The 20,642-nt window shown below is 38.5% G+C and overlaps 2 protein-coding genes across 3 annotated transcripts in view; one reads left to right on the forward strand and one right to left on the reverse strand.

The window, feature by feature from the left end:
- The window catches only part of LOC111196209 (NACHT, LRR and PYD domains-containing protein 12), a 280,945-nt gene that overhangs the window by 256,527 nt on the left and 3,776 nt on the right, over nucleotides 1-20,642 (reverse strand). Inside the window, exons 3-10 of one of the 2 annotated variants that reach the window (XM_049470069.1) lie at nucleotides 18,425-18,538; nucleotides 16,751-16,864; nucleotides 16,389-16,502; nucleotides 15,914-16,027; nucleotides 7,742-9,829; nucleotides 6,945-7,118; nucleotides 5,860-6,033; nucleotides 1,358-1,531 (exon numbers count right to left, since the gene is read on the reverse strand). In XM_049470069.1, coding sequence (XP_049326026.1) covers nucleotides 1,358-1,531; nucleotides 5,860-6,033; nucleotides 6,945-7,118; nucleotides 7,742-9,829; nucleotides 15,914-16,027; nucleotides 16,389-16,502; nucleotides 16,751-16,864; nucleotides 18,425-18,538 — 3,066 coding nt within the window. The remainder of the gene's footprint in view (nucleotides 1-1,357; nucleotides 1,532-5,859; nucleotides 6,034-6,944; nucleotides 7,119-7,741; nucleotides 9,830-15,913; nucleotides 16,028-16,388; nucleotides 16,503-16,750; nucleotides 16,865-18,424; nucleotides 18,539-20,642) is intronic. The other variant, XM_049470066.1, reaches the window with a different exon arrangement.
- Nucleotides 1-20,642, forward strand: part of LOC111196208 (epidermal differentiation-specific protein-like) — a 154,310-nt gene that overhangs the window by 96,944 nt on the left and 36,724 nt on the right. The window lies entirely within an intron of this gene.

Consider the following 20,642-nt stretch of genomic DNA (forward strand, 5'->3'; position numbering starts at 1 on the left):
AGCAGAGCCGTCAGGGTTTAGAGCACCAAAACACGACAACAGCTGACACCAAGTGTCCCTCTGGCTAACTCACAGCTATACAGTCTTTAAATACAGAGGATGATGTTCATTTACAATATTTCCCCATTTCAATAAATTGTCCAAATTCCAAAATAAAGATATATATATATATATATATATATATATATATATATATATATATATATATATATATATATATATATATATTACAGTTTTTATTTTTACAGCAGTAAACCAGTAATCAGGATCCTCCAGATGGCCAGCTCAAATTAAAACACAGGACTTTGTGGTGAGAGAGCTACTAGTTCTACTGTTGTCTGATTTTTATTCTTCTTCTTTGTTTTATTTTTCTGCCGGATTTATGCTGTTTAACTCATCACACATCCAGTATTTTAAGATGCTGAAACTGTTTCAAATCCAGATTGTTTGGTCTGATTGTGTGATGTGTGCACGTATTCCCCTGTAACAAGCATTTTCATCCCATTTTTTTTTAATTATCGCATTACTTTTTTGATGCGTGTTCGTATGTACTTTAGCTCAGCTGATGCACACCATTTTGAATATTACATCTGAGAGCCGAACCCTGAGAACAAATTCACCTCAGTTTTGAATTATTATATTGATCTCTCCTTATTCCCATTCACTCCCATACATTTTTACACACGTCCAAGTTTTAGAATTTCTGTAAACTTTGCGTTCTCCATCAGAGTGGATAAATCAGCTTTAATCCACAGCAGACAGCAGTATGTAAACTAATTATTATGTGTTCCTTCATGGCTTAAGAAGGCCTACACCTGTATAAGACGTGAGGTGTTATCTTGTGGAATGAGGTCAAACACTGGGCAGCAGGTTCATGGAAAGGGTTCGGGCAAGGCGTGGTATTGGCTGCCAGATATATGGGGATTTGCAAAGATGTGCGGACATTTAACACTCCTTTATCTACAATGTCACATACTGTACCAGAAATACATAATAGAGGTCATTACCTACCACAGTGAAGAGATATAACATTTTCCAATTCAGTAAATTTGCCAAAAAACAGATTAAACAAAGATTCAGTCAGTTTTATATGTATTCATTAATTTTATATAAATCTTAAACAAATCATTAGTGTCTTTCAGATGGTTCATTTACTTTCTCCAATTAAAACACAGTAACAGAACATAAACGTAACCCACAGATATTATATACTATAATGTATTGTTATGTATATTATTACAGCACAGCAGAGCTTTTATTAACTGTGATCTATAATCTGTAAAGCTTTACAAAACACAGTAACAGCAGATGACTACAGATTACAGTCGTTTAAAACAATCTACAAAGCTGAACATACCTGAGAGTCTCCAGGCTGCAGTGTGGATCCTCCAGTAGAGCAGAGAGCAGATTCACTCCTGACTCTCCTGGATGGTTGTAGGTCAGATCCAGTTCTTTCAGGTGTGATGGATTTAAACTCAGAGCTGAAGCCAAATAAGAACATCCTTCCTCTGTGACCAAACATCCAGACAATCTGCAGAGAGGAGAGAAAAAACTAACTCTCCTGTAGCACAAAACACCAGCAAAACACTCAGAACTGCTCAACCTGTTAACTTTCTGTTCTCTATCAGAGTAGATAAATCAGCTCTAATGCACAGCAGACAGCGGTTTGTAAACTAATCATGAAGTGTTCCTTCATGGGACAGCTTAAGAAGGCCTACACATGTGTAGGTTGTGAGGTGTTATCTTGTGGTGTAAGGTAAAACACTGGGCAGCAGGTACATGGAAAGGGTTCAAGCAAGACGTGGTAGTGGCTACCAGATAGATGGGGATTCTATTTGAGTTGTGTGGACATTTAACACTCCTATGGAGCCACATCAGGGACAAAAGATTTGTCTATTCTAACAAATTCTGAGTTTTGTGGCAGTGTGTGAGAATCTAGGTCGAGTGTGTGTTTACATTACTTGCAAAAGTATTCATCAGCGGCGTGCAGTGAATATATAGTGGGTACCACTTCTGCAACCACCCCCCCCACCCCGCCACTGGCCGACCGACACATAGATAAATATTACAATAACTACATATTCTCTCTCTTGACTTAGTTATATTAACTTAATACAAATCAACAGCCCACAAACACAGCTACAAACTACAAAAGTATACAATAGACCCAACAATAAATGCTTAATTTGCCCACAAGTACCAACGTTCAACAAAGATCACTCATTTGTATGTCTACAGTTCGCCAGGGCAGCCAAAACATTAAGTACACACTAGGGTTGCAGCGGTAACCGGTTTCACGGTATACCATGGTATTAAAATGCACGGTTATCATACCGTGTGTGTTTGCTTATTACCGGTAAAACGCAAGCCAGCGGAGAAACTCACCCGCGCATGCGCAACTCTGCTCCGCTTCAGCTGCTCAGCACACAGCGGTGAGAACAGCAGAAAGTGCATCAGACTAAACAAATCTCCGTCCGCCTAAAAAAAGGCTAAACTAAAATCAGCAGTGTGGGACTATTTCAGAGACCCGCCGAACGCACCCGAGGATGGTTATCCGATTTGTAATCAATGTGGCCGTAAAGTCACAGCTAAAGGTGGAAATGCGTCAAACCTGTTCTCCCATCTCCATGAACACCACCCCGCCGTGCAGCGCAAAGTATGTGTTTAGTTTATAATTTTAATCTGAACATAAATAAAACCTCTTTGTAGTCGTGCACAACCCATGCGGTAAGCGCCCGCAAAAGCGCTGAGTTATCCGAAATTTGGGCACGCAGGTACAGGCGTGAAGTGCGTGCTACGATGGATGCACGTGTCCGTGTAAAGGTCCTGGCCGGACTGGATGTGAAAGACGCCATTCATTTACATGCGTTAATTTTCAAATTCTGACGTGCCTGTTTTTCATATGTTAAAACCAGGCTCTGTGTGAAAGCCTTAAAATAGAAATCTCTATTGTGAGGATCATGTCAGAAATAAATCCCCTCTTTCTGCAGTATCTGGTTATATACCAACTTGGCAGTAAAACGGACGTTTACAGTTGATCAGACACTGACCCAGGCTCAGTTTATCAGATATTAAATAATTTAAACTTAAATATTGTACTGAATAGTTTAAACACAGGATCTTTACTTCTTAGAGGACATGTAATGTGTGACGTGTGTGTGTGTGTGTGTGTGTGTGTGTGTATATATATATATATATATATATATATATATATATATTTATTTATTTTATTATTATTATTATTATTATTATTTTTTATACACCCTTAATGCCCTTAAGAGTAGTGGAAAAACCTGGTTTCCTTCACCTAATGGTGTACAGTTTATTTTTTTTTTAAGGAGACATTATCTATATAGTTGTTCCAGGTTTCTACAATAAATAGTTAATTGAACAAAAAAACCTTTGTTGTAATTTCTTTAAGGGTCAGTTTAATAATATATGTAACAAACTGTGATACCGTGATAACCGTGATACCGCGGTATTTTCTGAGACGGTTATCATACCGTGAAAATCTCATACCGTTGCAACCCTAGTACACACACAAACTCACCAGTCAGGCGGCCTATTATTGTGAATTAGTTTCACATTGAAGGACAGCCTTTAAAAAGGCTTTTTAATGTAATATGACAAAATATCTGTCTGATTTGCAGCCGCAATTCCATGACAGTTCGCTAACTATTGAACTAATCCAGCATGTGCTTCGTTTATGACTAAGCAACGCGTAACACCTTCAGCACAGTGCTGAGAAGGGGTTACACAGCCATGGCCCCGCTCCCGTAGTGAAAATCATGAATCTGATTGGTTAGACTTGCTTTGACTTTGCTAATAGATTCATTACTACACCCTTCTCAAAATCAGCAGAAGGGTCCACGCAGACACGCGGGGGCAGAAGCCATTTTAAAAAGCTCTGACTGGTCAGTTCCGCTGTCAATCAGATAAGAGTCCTGTAGCAACTAAAAAACACAGACTAATGCTTAGAATTAGTTGCTGTTTTTTATTTTAGTTAATTTATAAAATAAATTCTTACACTTACAATACTTACTATGATACATATTTCCTGATTAAAAATTATGTTATTATTGCACTTATTGTCACCCCTTCTCTGAAGGGTTAGAAGGGCCTCACTGCACACCACTGGTATTCATGCCCCTTTATATTTTCCACAATTTGTCACCTAAGAACTACAAAGTTAAATGTATATTATTGAGATTTTAAGTGACAGACCAAAACACAGTACCACATTATTGTGAAGTAGAATGAAAACGATACATGGTTTTAAAAAATTTAATCAAATAAAAATATGAAAAAGTGTGACATGCAAAAGTATTCAGACTCCTTTACTCTTAAACCCCTAAAGCTGTCAATACACTACAAGACTGAAAAGACTTTTAACAGACTGAAGTCTGACACCCTCTCACATTTAAGACACGTCACAGACTTTTTACTCACAGACTAATATTTGGCAAAGACTAACTATCACTAACTGCAAAGCTGCAACTAGATTCTTTCTGAGATTATTTCCAATCATGCATCTGGTGGAGTTTACATACAATACATATTACATATTAAGTTACAAATAATGTGTATATTATCAGTACTGTGATTTATCAGAGACTCACAACTTTTGTTCCCATCAATGGTTTATTTTTTCTGCCATAATGTTAGATCTTGACATACATTTGGTGTTCAACTCTGCCTACAAGCTTCTTTTTTTCCCTTTTTTGCTACAACCTTGTAAAGCAAAGAATCACAGTTTCACTGCTGTACGTTTGCCTTATTTAAGACAGAATTAATGCAATAAAGAACATCATTCTTGCAAAATGCGTAATTATTAAACTTGTTTGTATTAAAAATAACACTGCACAATAAGACAAAGTAGTGCAAAATAACTTATCAATAACTTAAAATATAATGACTTATAAAGATTTAAAATACCTGTTTTTAAAATACTCTACATAGTAAAGTAAAAAAATTGTAAGACCTATTACCTGCAAAATGTGTTCTTTTTTAAATTGTTTCTAAACAGTCACATGAAATATATTCTTGCAGTTTCCCGCAGCTCTCTTCCTATTGGTTGTTGACATTGTTTACGTCACTGTTTGCGCGAGCTGTGCCTCAAGACTTACGATAATATTGAACACGGTTGATTTTATCTGAGCGCCAGGACGCAAAACCGACTGACTAAAACTTTCAGTCCTAATCACTGAACGATTGAAATGATGCGACCGCGACTCGACTGCAGCTTGACTCCAGCAAGACTCTCCTGATTTTATCCCGACTCTGGAAATGTGTCTGTGACTGTGAAATCGTTTGAAAATCATTAGGTGTAAGGCCGGCATTAATAAAGTCCAGTGCAATCATCTTAATTATTTAAATCCAGCTGAGTCCAGCTGTATGTAATTTAGTCTCAGTATAAATACAGCTGTTCTGTAAGGACCTCAGTGGTTTGTTAGAGAACACTAGTGAACAAACAGCATCATTGAGACCAAGGAATTCAGAGACCAAAGGTGACAAAATGTGAAAAAAAAATTCAGGGTTGTGAATACTTTTGCAAATCATTGTACACTGTTTAGAATCAACAGTAAAGAGTCAATAGTAGGGAATTATTTTAATAATGGTAGATTAAGTGTTCCTTTACAATTTACAGCATTCGTTCTCAAAAAATGTCCTAATATCTGAACAAAACATTTGAACAGATTTTTTTTTATGTGAATTAATTAATATCAAATCAGAAATCAAATCAAATTGGAATCTTGTGAATCAGAACTAAATTGATTCTGTAAAATCAAGAAAAACTAATGCCCTGGAGTTCTGGAGAAATGGTTACAATTTTATAAATGATTATAGAATAACTCTCACCTCAGAATCTCCAGTTTACAATGTGAACTCTTCAGTCCAGCAGAGAGCAGCTCCACTCCTGAATCCTGAAGGTCATTGTTAGTGAGGTCCAGCTCTTTCAGGGAGGAGTTTTCTGAGTGTAAAGCTGATCCCAAATACTTACAAGACTGTTCTCCAAGATTACATGAAGCCAGTCTGAAAGAAAGAGAGAGACAGTCAGTATCTCTTGTCTATGTCTGAAAGAAATAATAAAAAAATGACAATGTTGTTGTGTGATGTACCTAAAATGGCGTTTCTTTCATATTTTCATTGTAATTAAGTACCTGGAGTCCTCGAAACAAGCAAAAGGTGTGTACTAATTCTCTTCATTAATCATGGGTGTGTTTTGGGCATAACATGAAATAAAACCAATCAGTGCGCTAATTGTCATTCGCTTTAAGAGGCAAAAGTTGTAGCAGCACTATGTCACTTCTGCCTTTCTCCACATGGTGCTCATCCATTCAGTTAGTCTTCATGCTCGTGTTATATTTAGCCATTAAAGGCACCTGTTAGTGGGTTGGGAGCCTTGAGGTTTCAGAATTTGGCCATTTTACATCTCTGTTTCAGATATGTGGGATTTTGAGTGGGTAAATAACAGTGACTCACAGTGTGTTACATCCATGTATTGGTAAAATCTAAACACTGTATCCACAATTTTCCACATTTCAGGGAGAGCGTTAGCTCCGAACATAAAGCTCTGACCCAGGAGCTATAATGGAGGAAATGAACAACAACTACCAGAGAGCATTCAACATGTGGAGGAGGAAACAAAGGCCTTACTGGAGCAGGACCTCTGTGTGTGGGTGTGTATGGCAGAAGGATGAGAGTAGGAAGAGGTAAGAGAGAGAGTAAGTTATAATATTCAATTCATATTTCATTATGGATAAAATGTTATTTAACTTCTGAACTGAACTGTAGGGACGCTGTTGCTAGACTATGGGAGAAAATCTGACAAGTTTTATTCATTTTTGTAAAGAAAATTATTTAAAATCATGACGCTTCTTCAATCCAGGATGTGTAAATAACACTGATATTTCAATTCAGAAATGACCTGACAGAAATCTCACCTGAGTATCTCCAGTTTACAGTTTGAACTCTTCAGCCCATCAGAGATTAGCTCCACTCCAGAATCCTGCAGCTCAGACTTACTGAGATCCAGTTCTTTCAGTGGTGAGTTTACTGATTTCAGAGCAGTGCAGAGAGTTTCACAGGAGTTCATGGTGAGTTTACATCTAGATAATCTACAAGACAGAAAAAACAATAAAAACACAGAGAATTTCTAATTCACATTTTGAACTATGCTACATTATGTCAGAAACTTCACGCCAACTTTGAAAGTGCTACAAAATGAGAGGAAAACTTTAGGGAAAGTGGGCAGGGACTAAGGTAGTGAGAATTTACACTAATTAAAATATTTTAGACCTTAACCCAAAAGATTGCTTCAGAAGAGTGTAAAGACTTTATAAATTTATATATTTATATATTTATATTTATAATATATATATATATATATATATATATATATATATATATATATATATATATATATATTACTCAAACATATACCTATAAATAGTTAACTTCTAGTTAACTATTGGCATGTTAAATTTCATGATAAAATTCTTCTTAAATGAATTAAATAATATTTTTCCTTTGTATAAAATTATACGAAAATGTTTAAGATCTACAAAAAAATCACTTCAAAACATTTTCACAGCACTGTAGGTACACTCTAAATTACTGACTGTTTATATTCTGTTATGGATTTGTCAGCCAGTGTCTCCCCCATAATGTAATGCATGTCTGACCCTCTGAGCCATAATCATTAAAGTATAAAATACATTAATTTAAATAAAACACTCACACAGCCTTCCTGCAGTTCCTCACAGCTGGGATCAGTCTCCAGAAGCCCTTCTCAGTTGTTGCGTAATTCTTCAGGTTGAACTCGTCCAGCACCTCCTCTGAGATCAGGATCATATGGGCTAGTGCTAAACACTCTCCGGTGGAGAGCTTCTTTTTTGACTGAATGTCTTTGGAGAAAGACTGGACTTTCATTTCAGTCAGACAGAGGAACAGGTTGATGAATCTCTCAGAAGGAAGATCTTCTGATTGGATGATGCGTTTGATGTACTGGACTGTTTTTTTGATGCTCTCTGAGCTGCTCACTGTTTGTGTCAGAAGGTTTTGTAGGAGCTGCTGACTGGATTCCAGTGAGATTCCCAGCAGGAAACGGAGAAACAGATCCAAGTGTCCATTCTCACTCTTAACAGCTTTACGCACAGCTCCTCTCAGCAGCTCTTCCAACAGAACACTGTCTGACCACTTAACACCCCTAGGCTTCAGAAACTGCAGTTCCTCCAGGTTCTTACTCACATAGCAGTGAAACACATAGAGAGCAGCCAGGAACTCCTGAAAGCTCAGATGAACAAAGCAGTAGACCTTCCTCTGGTAAAGCACACACTCCTCCCTAAAGATCTCGGTGCAAATGCCAGAGTACACAGAGGCCTCGGTGACATCAATGCCGCACTCTCTCAGGTCCTCTTCATAGAACATCACATTGCCCTTCATCAGCTGTCTGAAAGCCAGAGCAGACAGTTTCAGAAGCATCTTTCTGTTGGACTCCAGCAGTTCCATCAGATCTCTCTGGTCTTTTCCCTCGTACTTCTCACTCTTCATGAGCGTCTGAGTGCACAGGAAGTGGGAGTACATCTCAGTCAGTGTTTTAGGGATTTCTGTATTACCTTGTTTCATGATTCTCTGAAGCACAGTGGCTGAGATCCAGCAGAAGACTGGAATGTGGCACATGATGTGGAGGCTCCGTATCGTCCTGATGTGTGAGATGATGCTGCTGGCTTGTTCTTGGTCACTGATTCTCTTCCTGAAGTACTCCTCCTTCTGGGAGTCGTTAAATCCCTGGATTTCTGTCACACGGCTGATGAACTGAGCAGGGATCTGATTGGCTGCTGCTGGTCGGGAGGTGATCCAGATGAGAGCGGAGGGAAGCAGTTCTCCTTTGATGAGGTTTGTCATCAACACATCCACTGATGATGTCATCGTTATATCAGATACTTTCTCACAGTCTGAGAAGTTCAGTGGAATTCTGCTTTCATCCAGACCATCAAAGATGAACACGGCTTTGTACTGGTCATAGATCTTCGGGTGCAGGTCTTTGATCTCAGGGTGGAAGTCACACAGAAGTCTATGAAGACTGTACTGATCACCTTTAATCAGGTTCAGCTCTCGGAATGGAAGCACAAACATGAAATCTACGTCCTGATTGGCTTTTCCTTCAGCCCAGTCCAGAATGAACTTCTGCACAGACACAGTTTTTCCAATGCCAGCAATGCCTTTAGTCAGCACAGTTCTGAGTTTCTGCACTTCTTTACCTTCATCTTCTTTTCTTTCTTCAGCCATCCAAGCTCTAATGTTCTCTGCTCCCATTCCACCTAAAGTTCCCTCAACTGGTTTAAATATATCTAAACAGTTAATGGGTATTTCTTGCAGCTGTTTCCAGAGTTCTTTCTCCATCTGTAGAACTTCATGTTCTTCATTCACTCCTTCACTCTCTCCTTCTATGATGTAGAGCTGAGTGTAAATCCTGTTCAGCAGAATTTTATTCTCCTGTGTTTTGAATCCCTCGAATAAGCTCTCGTACCTGTTCTTCATACTGGTTCTGTGTTTCTCTAAGACTGTGGGTAAGACATCATTCACTGGTGGGCAGTAATGCTGCTTCATGGGCTCCTCCATAAGTGGATACAGAACTGGACGTGTTTTAGATCTCTTTTTGCACCGGGGACAAGCGAAGTCTCCTGATGGAGCAGACTGGCCCCAGTAGCTGTTAATGCACTGCCTACAGAACGTGTGTCCACAGGTGATAGAGACTGGATCTGTCTGAATCTGCTCACACACTCCACACCTGCACTGATCTTGAAAAGGAACGTCCCTTCCACAGCTAGAGAGAGAAAGACAAAATGGGTAAAATTAGTGTGAGAATTAGAATAAAGCATATTTAAGCAGTATTTTAAGGCATACCTTAAGGCCTATTTGTCTCTACTTGATTTCTTGGAAAAATCTACAGTAATCAGTCAAAACATCAGAAAACTAAAAATGTAGATATGATTGGGGGCAATTTCCAAACATTATAAGGCACCAAAATTATTTATTCAAACAATAATATGCAAGTTTAAACACCATGGGACCACGCAGCCATCACACCACTCAGGAAAGTGTGCAATAATTCTTTTTAAAAAATAGGCACGTGCATTAGTTTGGGCACCTCAACAGAAAAATTACGTCAATAAATTGTAGATCCTCCTTTTGCAGAAATAACAGCAGACCAGGTCATTGTACGGCCCACGGAAGATTGTTGGTAAGAGTAGAAGAGGGAAGAGTAAATCGCACTATCCGCACCAAAAACTTGTGTGTGCGTCTATATGTTAGCCGCGTGCACAGCGGAGTGCTTCTCGTTCAGAGACTGAAAATGTAACAGAAACTAGCTAAATAAACATGATTTAACCATGTGTAATAAACTAATATGCACCAGAAAGACAGCAACCTATCAGTGTAACATTTTAGAACTATTTATCCTATAAAATAAGCAAATCAAATGGTTATCAAATGATACCACTGAAGCCTTGAAGACAAGAGTTTAGAGTCCTATAAAACATGAAAATCAAAGGGTTATTATATCACACCACTAAATTCATAAACATCTCCTTCTCATATATTTAAGATGTAACAAGTGATATTACTGTATCATTTTGGAGAAGCAGGAAATCAGACTCAGGAGAAACCTATATTTGTTTCTATATAAAACAGATTTAATCACTTGTGTGCTGTCCTCCACATTTCCACTTCAGATATTCAGAATGATTTTAATGCACTTAAAACAGGTTAGATTTCTCTCACTGAACACAAATAAAAAACTGAGGTAGAACAAACATATAAAGTATAAAGTTAAGTGATGTTGGTCTTTTTTTGTGTAAAGTTGTGTAGCTGACACTGCTACTAGTTCATAAACACTGTTAATGTTGCAAATTTTCTAAACATTTTTATATAAATATTTGTTAAATATTTAAATAATTACGTGCTCAACATTTTCATTGCATCGCTGTAATGTTTTCATTTACTGTTCTTTATTAAGTTAAAGGGATGTTGGTCTTAGAAAAACATGGTATTTTATGTCAGGTTATGGTGCTAGTCAAAACAATGCAGCATTTTCTAAAATTAACCATCATATGTTTATTAAATAATTATATAATTAGTTGCACTTTATTGTATCATTGTAACTTATTTACTGTTTTTGTTTATATAAAAAGGGTTTATTACAGATGCTGTGTAGGTCGACAGTATATATGTATTGGGCAGAACCGAGTTAAAATTAGTCTGGTCCTCTAAATCCATTAATTGTGTGGCCCCTTGGAAAAATGAATTGCCCACCCCTGCTCTAAACGCTTCCTGTAGCTTCCAATGAGAGTCTGGCTTCTGGTTGAAGGTATTTTGGATCATTCTTCTTTATTAATCATCTCCAGTTCATTCAGGTTTGATGGTTTCTGATCACGAACAGCCCGGTTTAAATCACACCACAGATTTAAAATAATATTCAGGTCTGGGGACTGAGATGATCTGAGATGATCATTCCAGAACATTGTACTTGTTCCTCTGCATGAATGCTTTAGTAGATTTTGAGCAGTGTTTAGTGTTTAGTAAACCTTCCTATATTTCACCTTTCTAGTAAATTGTTTGTCTTAGTTGCTGAGTTCTTTTTGTTAGTGCACAAAGACGACACGCGTTTTAAACGAACTCCAAACTTTACTTCTCCGTATTCACACCACCGCCATTACTTCGCTCTCCCTCAGAACAACTCCTCCCCCGTGGGACACGCATGCGCATTAACAGTTAACAAACTCCCCTTTAAAAAAAAAAAAAAAAAACTCAAGTGTAATACTGTCCAAAGGAAAAAAAAATAAAAATACTGCCTTCAAAATGTTTTTAGTCCATTAAACGGCTGTCTTGTTCTCTTATTTCTTGAGGTGCCATACACCTTCGCTGAAGGCCTTTAGGAGGAGTAGAGCTGACGTTCCTTTCTTTGTCAAGCAGCCAGCAAGCTGGTCTTTGGTCGCTGACCACATGATGTGTCGAATGACTCCGGACTGGATGAGCTCCTTGATATTGCTAATTTCAAGCCGTAGTCTCTTCTCTGTAACTGGTTTGGTTGACTTTATAGCATCCAGGAGTGAGTGACTGTCAGTTATACATATTATGGGTAAGCCTCTGTGCTTGCAGTCACCTACAGTAAGTTCTGAGTAGAGTGTGGCCAGAAATATTGCATTATCAATGCCATCTGCAAGGGCCAGAGTCTCCCCTGCAAGGGTACTTCTCACCACTCTTCTTATTCTTTTCGACTGCCAGCATATAGGTGAGAATCTTCCATTCTCTCCCATGAGCATGATTAGATGACCACCCTGAGTGCCACCATCAGGAAGGTTGCCCATTGATGAATCACTGAACACGACAAGCTGTAAGGAACTGTCTTTGCCTAGGTGCTGGAATTTCAAGGTCACTTCATCAGATTTGAGTTTCTGGATCAGTTTGTTTACAGAGTGCAGACTTTGAACAGTAGCAGCTTTCATACTGGATGCTAAGATGGATACATCACACATTGCATCTGGCCTTGTTTGTCTTGCTACCCACAATATTTGGCCAATTTTTGATCTAAGCATGTCAATTTCTTGATTTGTTAGGGGAGTATCTCGCTCAGCAGCTCTAGTCGGGTTCACTGGAATGGGCTGGAGATTCTTGATGTACATGCTCTGCTGTACCTGTACTGTGTCATTCAGAGAGGAGAACTCCATTCCAATATAGCTGAAGGTGTTGTGTTCTTCCCGTCCAACTTGAAAAGCTGCTTTTAACTGTGGTATGATTTTTGTGGCGAATCTTTCAGAACCTCCCCAGATAAAATCATCCACATGACAGCTAAGTACTCCCGTTGGAGGAGTCATCTAACCAGTAGAAGACTGCTGGATCAACTTGCGACATGACTGCTCCTAAATGATGCATTGTGTCTAGGGCTGAACGATTTTGGAAAATAATCTAATTGCAATTTTTTATCTATAAATTGCGATTGCGATTTAAAATGCAATTTTTTTTGTCTTCTCAAGTATTTTTCAACAACAGAAGCAATAAATCAATCTGTTTAATAATAAACAATGTCAGATTTATTTAAAGCACAGATAACAATAAAGCAAAAAAATCTATGCTTTTCCTTTTCACCATTTGTTTTTTTTTATAGAAAAATAAATACATAAATAGCTTTTCCTTTTCACCATTTTTTTTAAATTAGGAAAAACAATAGATTGTTAACTTACTTTAACTTACTGCTCTCCAGCTAGTAACATCATGAAAAATTAAAGTGCAAAAAACATAAAGAGAATCTGCTTTAACCAACTCGTTATTTTCTGTATTTGAAGATGCAGCACTGGTCGTTGGCATTTTAGCCTTGCAAATACCACACGAGGCTTTGTGGTGTTTTTTTAAATGCTGAAAAAGGTTTGTAGTGTTACCTCACGTCGTAGCAACAGTAGCAAGGCACGTTTAGCACAGTACCTGACGTTGAGCAGCATCTTCTTTTTTAAAGCCAAAGTAATTCTACACAACTGATGTGTTCTGTCGAGCCTGAAGCCATTGTGAAACAAGGGCGTTTTCACACCTGTAGTTCGTTTCTAATGAGTTCGTTTACTTGGAGTGTTTTCTCGCTCTGTTCGGTCTGGTTTCCCATAGGCATAAATGTAAACGCACCAAAATGCGCATCAATAAACCACGCGAGCAGCCTGTGTCCTCTGATTGGTCAGAGCTGTCTGACACGGGAGGACATTAAATATAAATATACAAAAAAAGTAAATACAGCGAGAAGATTTTGTGCTTCAGCTCAAATATCTGTGCTTTAACACTGAACGCTGAAACACTGCACTTTCAAACACAGTGTTTCTGCGTGCAGCGCAGATTTATACATAATACACAGAGTCACGCGGCTGTGAGCTATGAATGCAGCGCAGATTTATACATAATAAACAGAGCAGTGAATGCAGCACGTGCCTGGACACAGTGTTTGTTCACAGCTGTGGTAGTTAGCGTTATCTGGCTAATATATTAGTTTAAACTATGCTTGCTTTATCAGCAGTTTAGCTCAAATAAATGGCTTATATTTAATAGGTGGATCCGATCGAGACCGGATCACGTTCTCACCACAAGCGAACCGCTCCAGAGTTCGTTTGGTACCTAGAGGAGGTGGTCTCGGTCCGGTTCTTTTGATCCGAACCCGAGTGCGATTACTGTTTTTACACCTGCTCAATCGAACCGCACTGAAGTTACAAACGGACCAGAGTTCGCTTTAACCGGACCAAATAGTGCTGGTGTGAAAACGCCCTAAAGTGCGCTGTGTTGACTTCACTTCTCCACCTCCCTGCCTTCTGCTCGGGTATGCTCCGCTCGTCCTCGGCTTGGCTCGCTCCCAAGTCACGTGACCAGTCAAATCGCAGCCAGTGCGGTTAGAGAATCGCGTTTTAAAATATCGCGAGATTATCGCAAATGCAATTAATCGTTCAGCCCTAGTCTGACCGATCACAGCTGGAATTATCACACGTTTTGTGGAATGAACAAGTCTACCATCTCCAAATCGGAACGCTTTGGCACTGGTTTGGGTCTCAAGCTCGCTCTGCTTCAGTCCATTAACATAGTTGTCAAACCATTTTTCTCCACAAACTGTTCTGGTGCAGGCAGTGTCAATTACAGCTGATCCTAAAGCCTCTACCATGAATATCTCTGCTTCAGACAATGTTTCTTTTGAGAACAAAGTTATGTGACACTCATCAATATCTTCTGTGTGGCTCTCAACACTTTCTGTTAATCTTGCCTGTTCAGTTTTGTGAGGACAGTCCTTTGCCCAGTGGTAAGTACTCTGACAGATAGCACAACGCGATCTTCTTCCATATTTGTCTAATGGGTTTGACCCAGGTAGCACAGGAGTTTGACTTTGAGGGCTTGACTTGTCCTTTTTTCCAGTAAATCTTGTGAAGTACGCACAGTCAGGATCAGTCGATGCACTAGCACTAGAATTATCGCCAAATATCCTTTTCAAGGCTGATTTCATGCTACTGAATGTTACATCAGAGCAAGCGGTAAGCGCTAATTGTTTGTCTTTAACTTTAAGTCCAGCAGTATCAAGTAATTTAAATGCGAGAACAGCATCGGGTAGTTTCATTTTCAACTTACTCATTTTGTTGTATACCCGTTCGAATTCAACAATGTAATCCATCATGGTAACGTTGCTATCTCTTCTGATGTTGTCAAACTCCGTATAAGCATCGTACTGACGGTCTTTCTCCTCTTTCAAGTACACCGTGTCCAATTTCGGCAAAAGCGTTGTTAATCCATTGTCTTTGTTCAAATCCTCCGCGGATATTTCCAGTGCTATAGACCTCGCTTTTCCAGTTAGAGACAGGGTTACTGCTAGCGCCTGTTTCCTCTGGTCCAGCTCAGTAACTAGCTTCCAGATCTTGATTTCATTCTTCCAACTTTCATAATCCGACTTGTTTTCATCAAACGGAGGCGGCACTTTGTAGCTGTGTGCTGCCATCCTCTGCTACCAATGTTAGTGCACAAAGACGACACGCGTTTTAAACGAACTCCAAACTTTACTTCTCCGTATTCACACCACCGCCATTACATCGCTCTCCCTCAGAACAACTCCTCCCCCGTGGGACACGCATGCGCATTAACAGTTAACACTTTTTACTCCATGCATAAATAACCGCCCTCTAAATAACTCGATTTTAGTTTCATCAGTCCACAGCACCTTATTCCAAAATGAAGCTGCTTCTCCACATGTGCTTTATTTAGCTTTAGCATACCTCAAGTGACTCTGTTTGTGGTGCAGAAAAGGCTTCTACTGCATTTCTCTCCCATACAGCCTCTCCTTGTGTAAAGTGCACTGAATAGTGAATAGTGAACGATGCACAGTGACTCCATCTGCACTCACCTCAGGTCAGCACCCATTCTTTCATTACTGAATTTAAGAGGCTCAATCATCGAGTGACTGCTCTTCATAGATACATAGCTGGGCTCTGGAGGTTCTGCTCTGAATGTCTGGAGTCTGGAAATGAGATGTGGACAAAATAAAATAAAATAAATGTAGAACAATGTCACAGGTTTTTAACAGTAGACATAAAAGCAAAATCAGATACCCTTTCACATCCGATTTAGTGGGTTCAGAGAAATTTGTGCATTAATTTACAGAAACTACTAACTGATTACTGACTTCCAGTGTATCTTATCAATTTTATTATCACTGGTTACTGCAGACCCACCAGTAAAAAGATAAAAAATTATGTCACCTCTCATCCAGTAAACAGCAGGTTACTGACAGCAGGAACAACAGAAGCTCTGCTTTAGTGTTTATTCTGCACTTTGTTACATTTTGGTCTCTCTGCTTCTCCTCACTTGAGTAAACTCACCTCAGGTCAGTGCCCATTCTTTCATTACTGAATTTAAGAGGCTCAATCATCGAGTGGTTGCTCTTCATAGATACACAGCTGGGCTCTGGAGGTTCTGCTCTGAATGTGTGCAGTCTGGAAATAAGATGTGGAGAAAAAAATAAATAAATAAATGTACAACAATGTCACAGGTTTTTAACAGTAGACATAAAAGCAAAAACAGACACATTTTCACATTCGATTTAGTGGGTTCAGAGAAATTTGTGCATTAATTTACAGAAACAATTAACTGATTACTGACTTCCAGTGTATCTTATCAATTTTATTATTACTGGTTACTGCAGACCCACCAGTAAAAAGTGGACATTGGCCTAAGTGCTCACCTCGGGTCAGCGCCCATTCTTTCATTACTGAATTTAAGAGGCTCAATCATCGAGTGGTTGCTCTTCATAGATACATAGCTGGGCTCTGGAGGTTCTGCTCTGAATGTCTGCATTCTGGAAATGAGATGTGGAGAAAAAAAACATAAAAATAAACGTAAAACAATGTCACAGGTTTGTAACAGTAGACGTAAAGCAAAAATAGACAGCTTTTGACATTGGATTTAGTGGGTTCAGAGAAATTTGTTCATTAATGCACAAAAACATTTAACTGATTATGATGGTAAAATACATAATCCGGCAATAGCATTGTGTACCAATAAATAATAAAACACTAAGATAATGGAAAGCTCTAAATATTTATTAATTACCCAATTTATTTACACATTGTTTACTTTCTCCAGATTCCACTTTTACCAAGTCCTGTTGGATACCTGTTCCTGCTATACTGGCATTTAAGTAAACAAAAACATAAAAATAAAAATAAACTATTTACAAATATATACATTTATGTACATGTATGTACACATATACATCTCCAGAAATCAGCTTAGATTTCCAGTGTTTGCTTAAAGGTGGCTGTAATTAGGAGGATCAGTACAAAGGTTGCCTGCCAACTGTGTGGCATTAATGAGCCATATTTCAAAAGAGCTTTGGATTCATCATTTCAGAATATCTAAAATAACTTCTGAAAACCTGGATTTCGTCGAATCAGGCGTTTCCGGTCCAGTCACCGGCCACTTGTGCCAACTGATAATCACCACTTCTTTATACAAGATGGAGACTTGTTTGGAGTATAGGGTAGTAGGGAACTGTTTGGTTTGAGCATAAAATCAGTTAGTTATTGTGTATATGCTGTAAACTGTAATAATGAAATTAATTAAACTATTCACTTCATCACCAGACAGCTAATTGTGTCATTGTTCATTTGAAAAAAGTTTTTCTATCACTTACAATCTGGCTTTAGTGATACTGCAACTCTTCCACCTCATCATAGCAGGAAATAATTTTTTTCCTAATTTTGGCCTGTTTTCTTTCAGAAATTGTATGTGGATTTCCATAATTTGTTTACAAGCTGACAGATACAGAACCATCACTGAAAGTAAATAACTATGTGGACTAAGGTGATAGAGTCATTTTACAGGATTTTACACAAATGTAACTCTGGTTATGCAGCGTTCTGCAGTTGTCCTGCCCGCTTCACTAATGTTATTCACTTGGTTGCCAGTGTGCCGAGCCCAAAGAGACATTATTTCAAAATGGAGCCGGCTTCTTCAATTGTGCTTTAGCTTTAGCATACCACACGCAACTCTGTTTATGGTGCAAGATGATAATGTAGGTCTTTGGAGCTGGTCTGTGTCCTTCTCCTCTGCTTATCTGAGATTTTTCTTGGCCTGCCATTTATTATTATTATTACTTATTATTATGTGAAAGGATTAAAAGATAAAATGGTAAAACCATTGAGAATCTAAGACTCCAAGTTTTAAGATTAACAAAGTTAACAAAGGTTAACACACAGTCTCCAGCATTCTGGCTATAATTCAACCTATTAGTCACCTCTCATCCAGTAAACAGCAGGTTACTAACAGCAGGAACAACAGAAGCTCTGCTTTACTGTTTATTCTGCACATTGTTTCATTTTGGTCTCTCTGCTTCTCCTCACTTGAGTAAACTCACCTCAGGTCAGTGCCCATTCTTTCATTACTGAATTTAAGAGGCTCAATCATCGAGTGACTGCTCTTCATAGATACACAGCTGGGCTCTGGAGGTTCTGCTCTGAATGTCTGCATTCTGGAAATGAGATGTGGAGAAAAAAAACATAAAAATAAACGTAAAACAATGTCACAGGTTTTTAACAGTAGACATAAAGCAAAAATAGACAGCTTTTGACATTGGATTTAGTGGGTTCAGAGAAATTTGTTCATTAATGCACAAAAACATTTAACTGATTATGATGGTAAAATACATAATCCGGCAATAGCATTGTGTACCAATCTTCATAGTTACTTACACTTACAAGACAGTTAGCTAGATATTACAATACAGAACTTGCGTTTAGTTTAGTTGATTCGTTAATAAATAATAAAACACTAAGATAATAGACAGCTCAAAATATTTATTAATTACCCAATTTATTTACCCATTGTTACTTTCTCCAGATTCCACTTTTTACCAAGTCCTGTTGGATACCTGTTCCTGCTATATTGGCATTTAAGTAAACAAAAACATAAAAATAAAAATAAACTATTTACAAATATATACATCTACAGTGGTGTAAAAAAGTGTTTGACCCCTTCCTGATTTCCTAATTTTTTGCATGTTTGTCACACTTAAATGTTTCAGAACATCAAACTAATCTAAATATTAGTCAAAGACAAAACAGTTAAACACAAAATGCTATTTTTAAATGAAGGTTTTTATTATTAAGGGAGAAAAATAATCCAAACCTACAGGGTCCTGTGTGAAAAAGTGATTGCCCCCTTGTTAAAACATACCGTCACTGTGTTTTCTGACACCTGAATACACTGTCTCTAGCCACACCCAGGCCTGATTATTGCCACACCTGTTCTCAGTCAAGACATCACTTAAATAGGACTTGCCTGACAAAGCAAAGTCCACCAAAAGATCCTAATAGTTACACGTCATGCCGAGATCCAAAGATATTCAGGAACAATTGAGAAAGAAGGTAATTGAGATCTATGAGTCTGGAAAGGGTTATAAAGCCATTTCCGAAGCTTTGGGAATCCAGCGAACCACAGATGGTTAAGACATGGAACAGTGGTGAACCTTCCCAGGAGTGTCCGGCCACCCAAAATTACCGCAAGAGCACAGCAATGACTCATCCAAGAGGTCACAAAAGACCCCACAACAACATTCAAAGAACTGCAGGCCTCACCTGCTTCAGTTAAGGTCAGTGTTCATGTATCCACCATCAGAAAGAGATTGGGCAAAAATGGTCTGCATGGCAGAGTTCCTAGACGAAAACTACTGCTGAGCAAAAAGAACATTATAGCTCGTTTAAATTTTTCAGAACACATATTGATGATCCCCAAGACTTTTGGGAAAACATTCTGTAGACCGATGAGACAAAAGTTGAACTCTTTGGAAGGTGTGTGCACCACTGCATCTGGCGTAAAAGAAACACTGCATTCCAGAAAATCAACAGTATACAAACAGTAAAACATGGTGGTGGTAGTGTGATGGTCTGGGGCTGTTTTGCTGCTTCAGGGCCTGGAAGACTTGCTGTGATAAATGGAACTATGTATTCTGCTGTCTACCAAAAGATCCTGAAGAAGAATGTCCGACCATCTGTTTGTGACCTCAAGCTAAACGGAACTTGGGTTCTGCAGCAGGACAATGATCCAAAACACACCAGCAAGTCCACCTCTGAATGGCTAAAGAAAAACAAAATGAAGATTTTGGAGAGGCCTAGTCAATGTCCTGACCTGAATCCGATTGAGATGCTGTGGCATGACCTTAAAAAGGCCGTTCTGCTCGAAAACCCTCCATTGTGGATGAATTACAACAATTCTGCAAAGATGAGTGGAGCCAAAATTCCTCCACAACGCTGTAAAAGACTCATTGCAAGTTATTGCAAGCGCTTGGTTGCAGTTGTTGCTGCTAAGGGTGGCCCGACCAGCTATTAGGTTTAGGGGGCAATCACTTTTTTACACAGGGCCATGGAGGTTTCGATTATTTTCTCCCTTAATAATAAACACCTTCATTTAAAAATAGCATTTTGTGTTTACCTGTGTTGTCTTCGACTAATATTTAAATTGGTTTGATGTCCCATAACATTTAAGTGTGAAATCAGGAAGGGGACAAACATTTTTTCACACCACTGTATGTATATGTATATAATTCAACCTATTAGTCACCTCTCATCCAGTAAACA

This window comes from Astyanax mexicanus, chromosome 21 (assembly GCF_023375975.1).
Source record: "Astyanax mexicanus isolate ESR-SI-001 chromosome 21, AstMex3_surface, whole genome shotgun sequence".
Lineage (NCBI taxonomy): Eukaryota > Metazoa > Chordata > Actinopteri > Characiformes > Acestrorhamphidae > Astyanax > Astyanax mexicanus.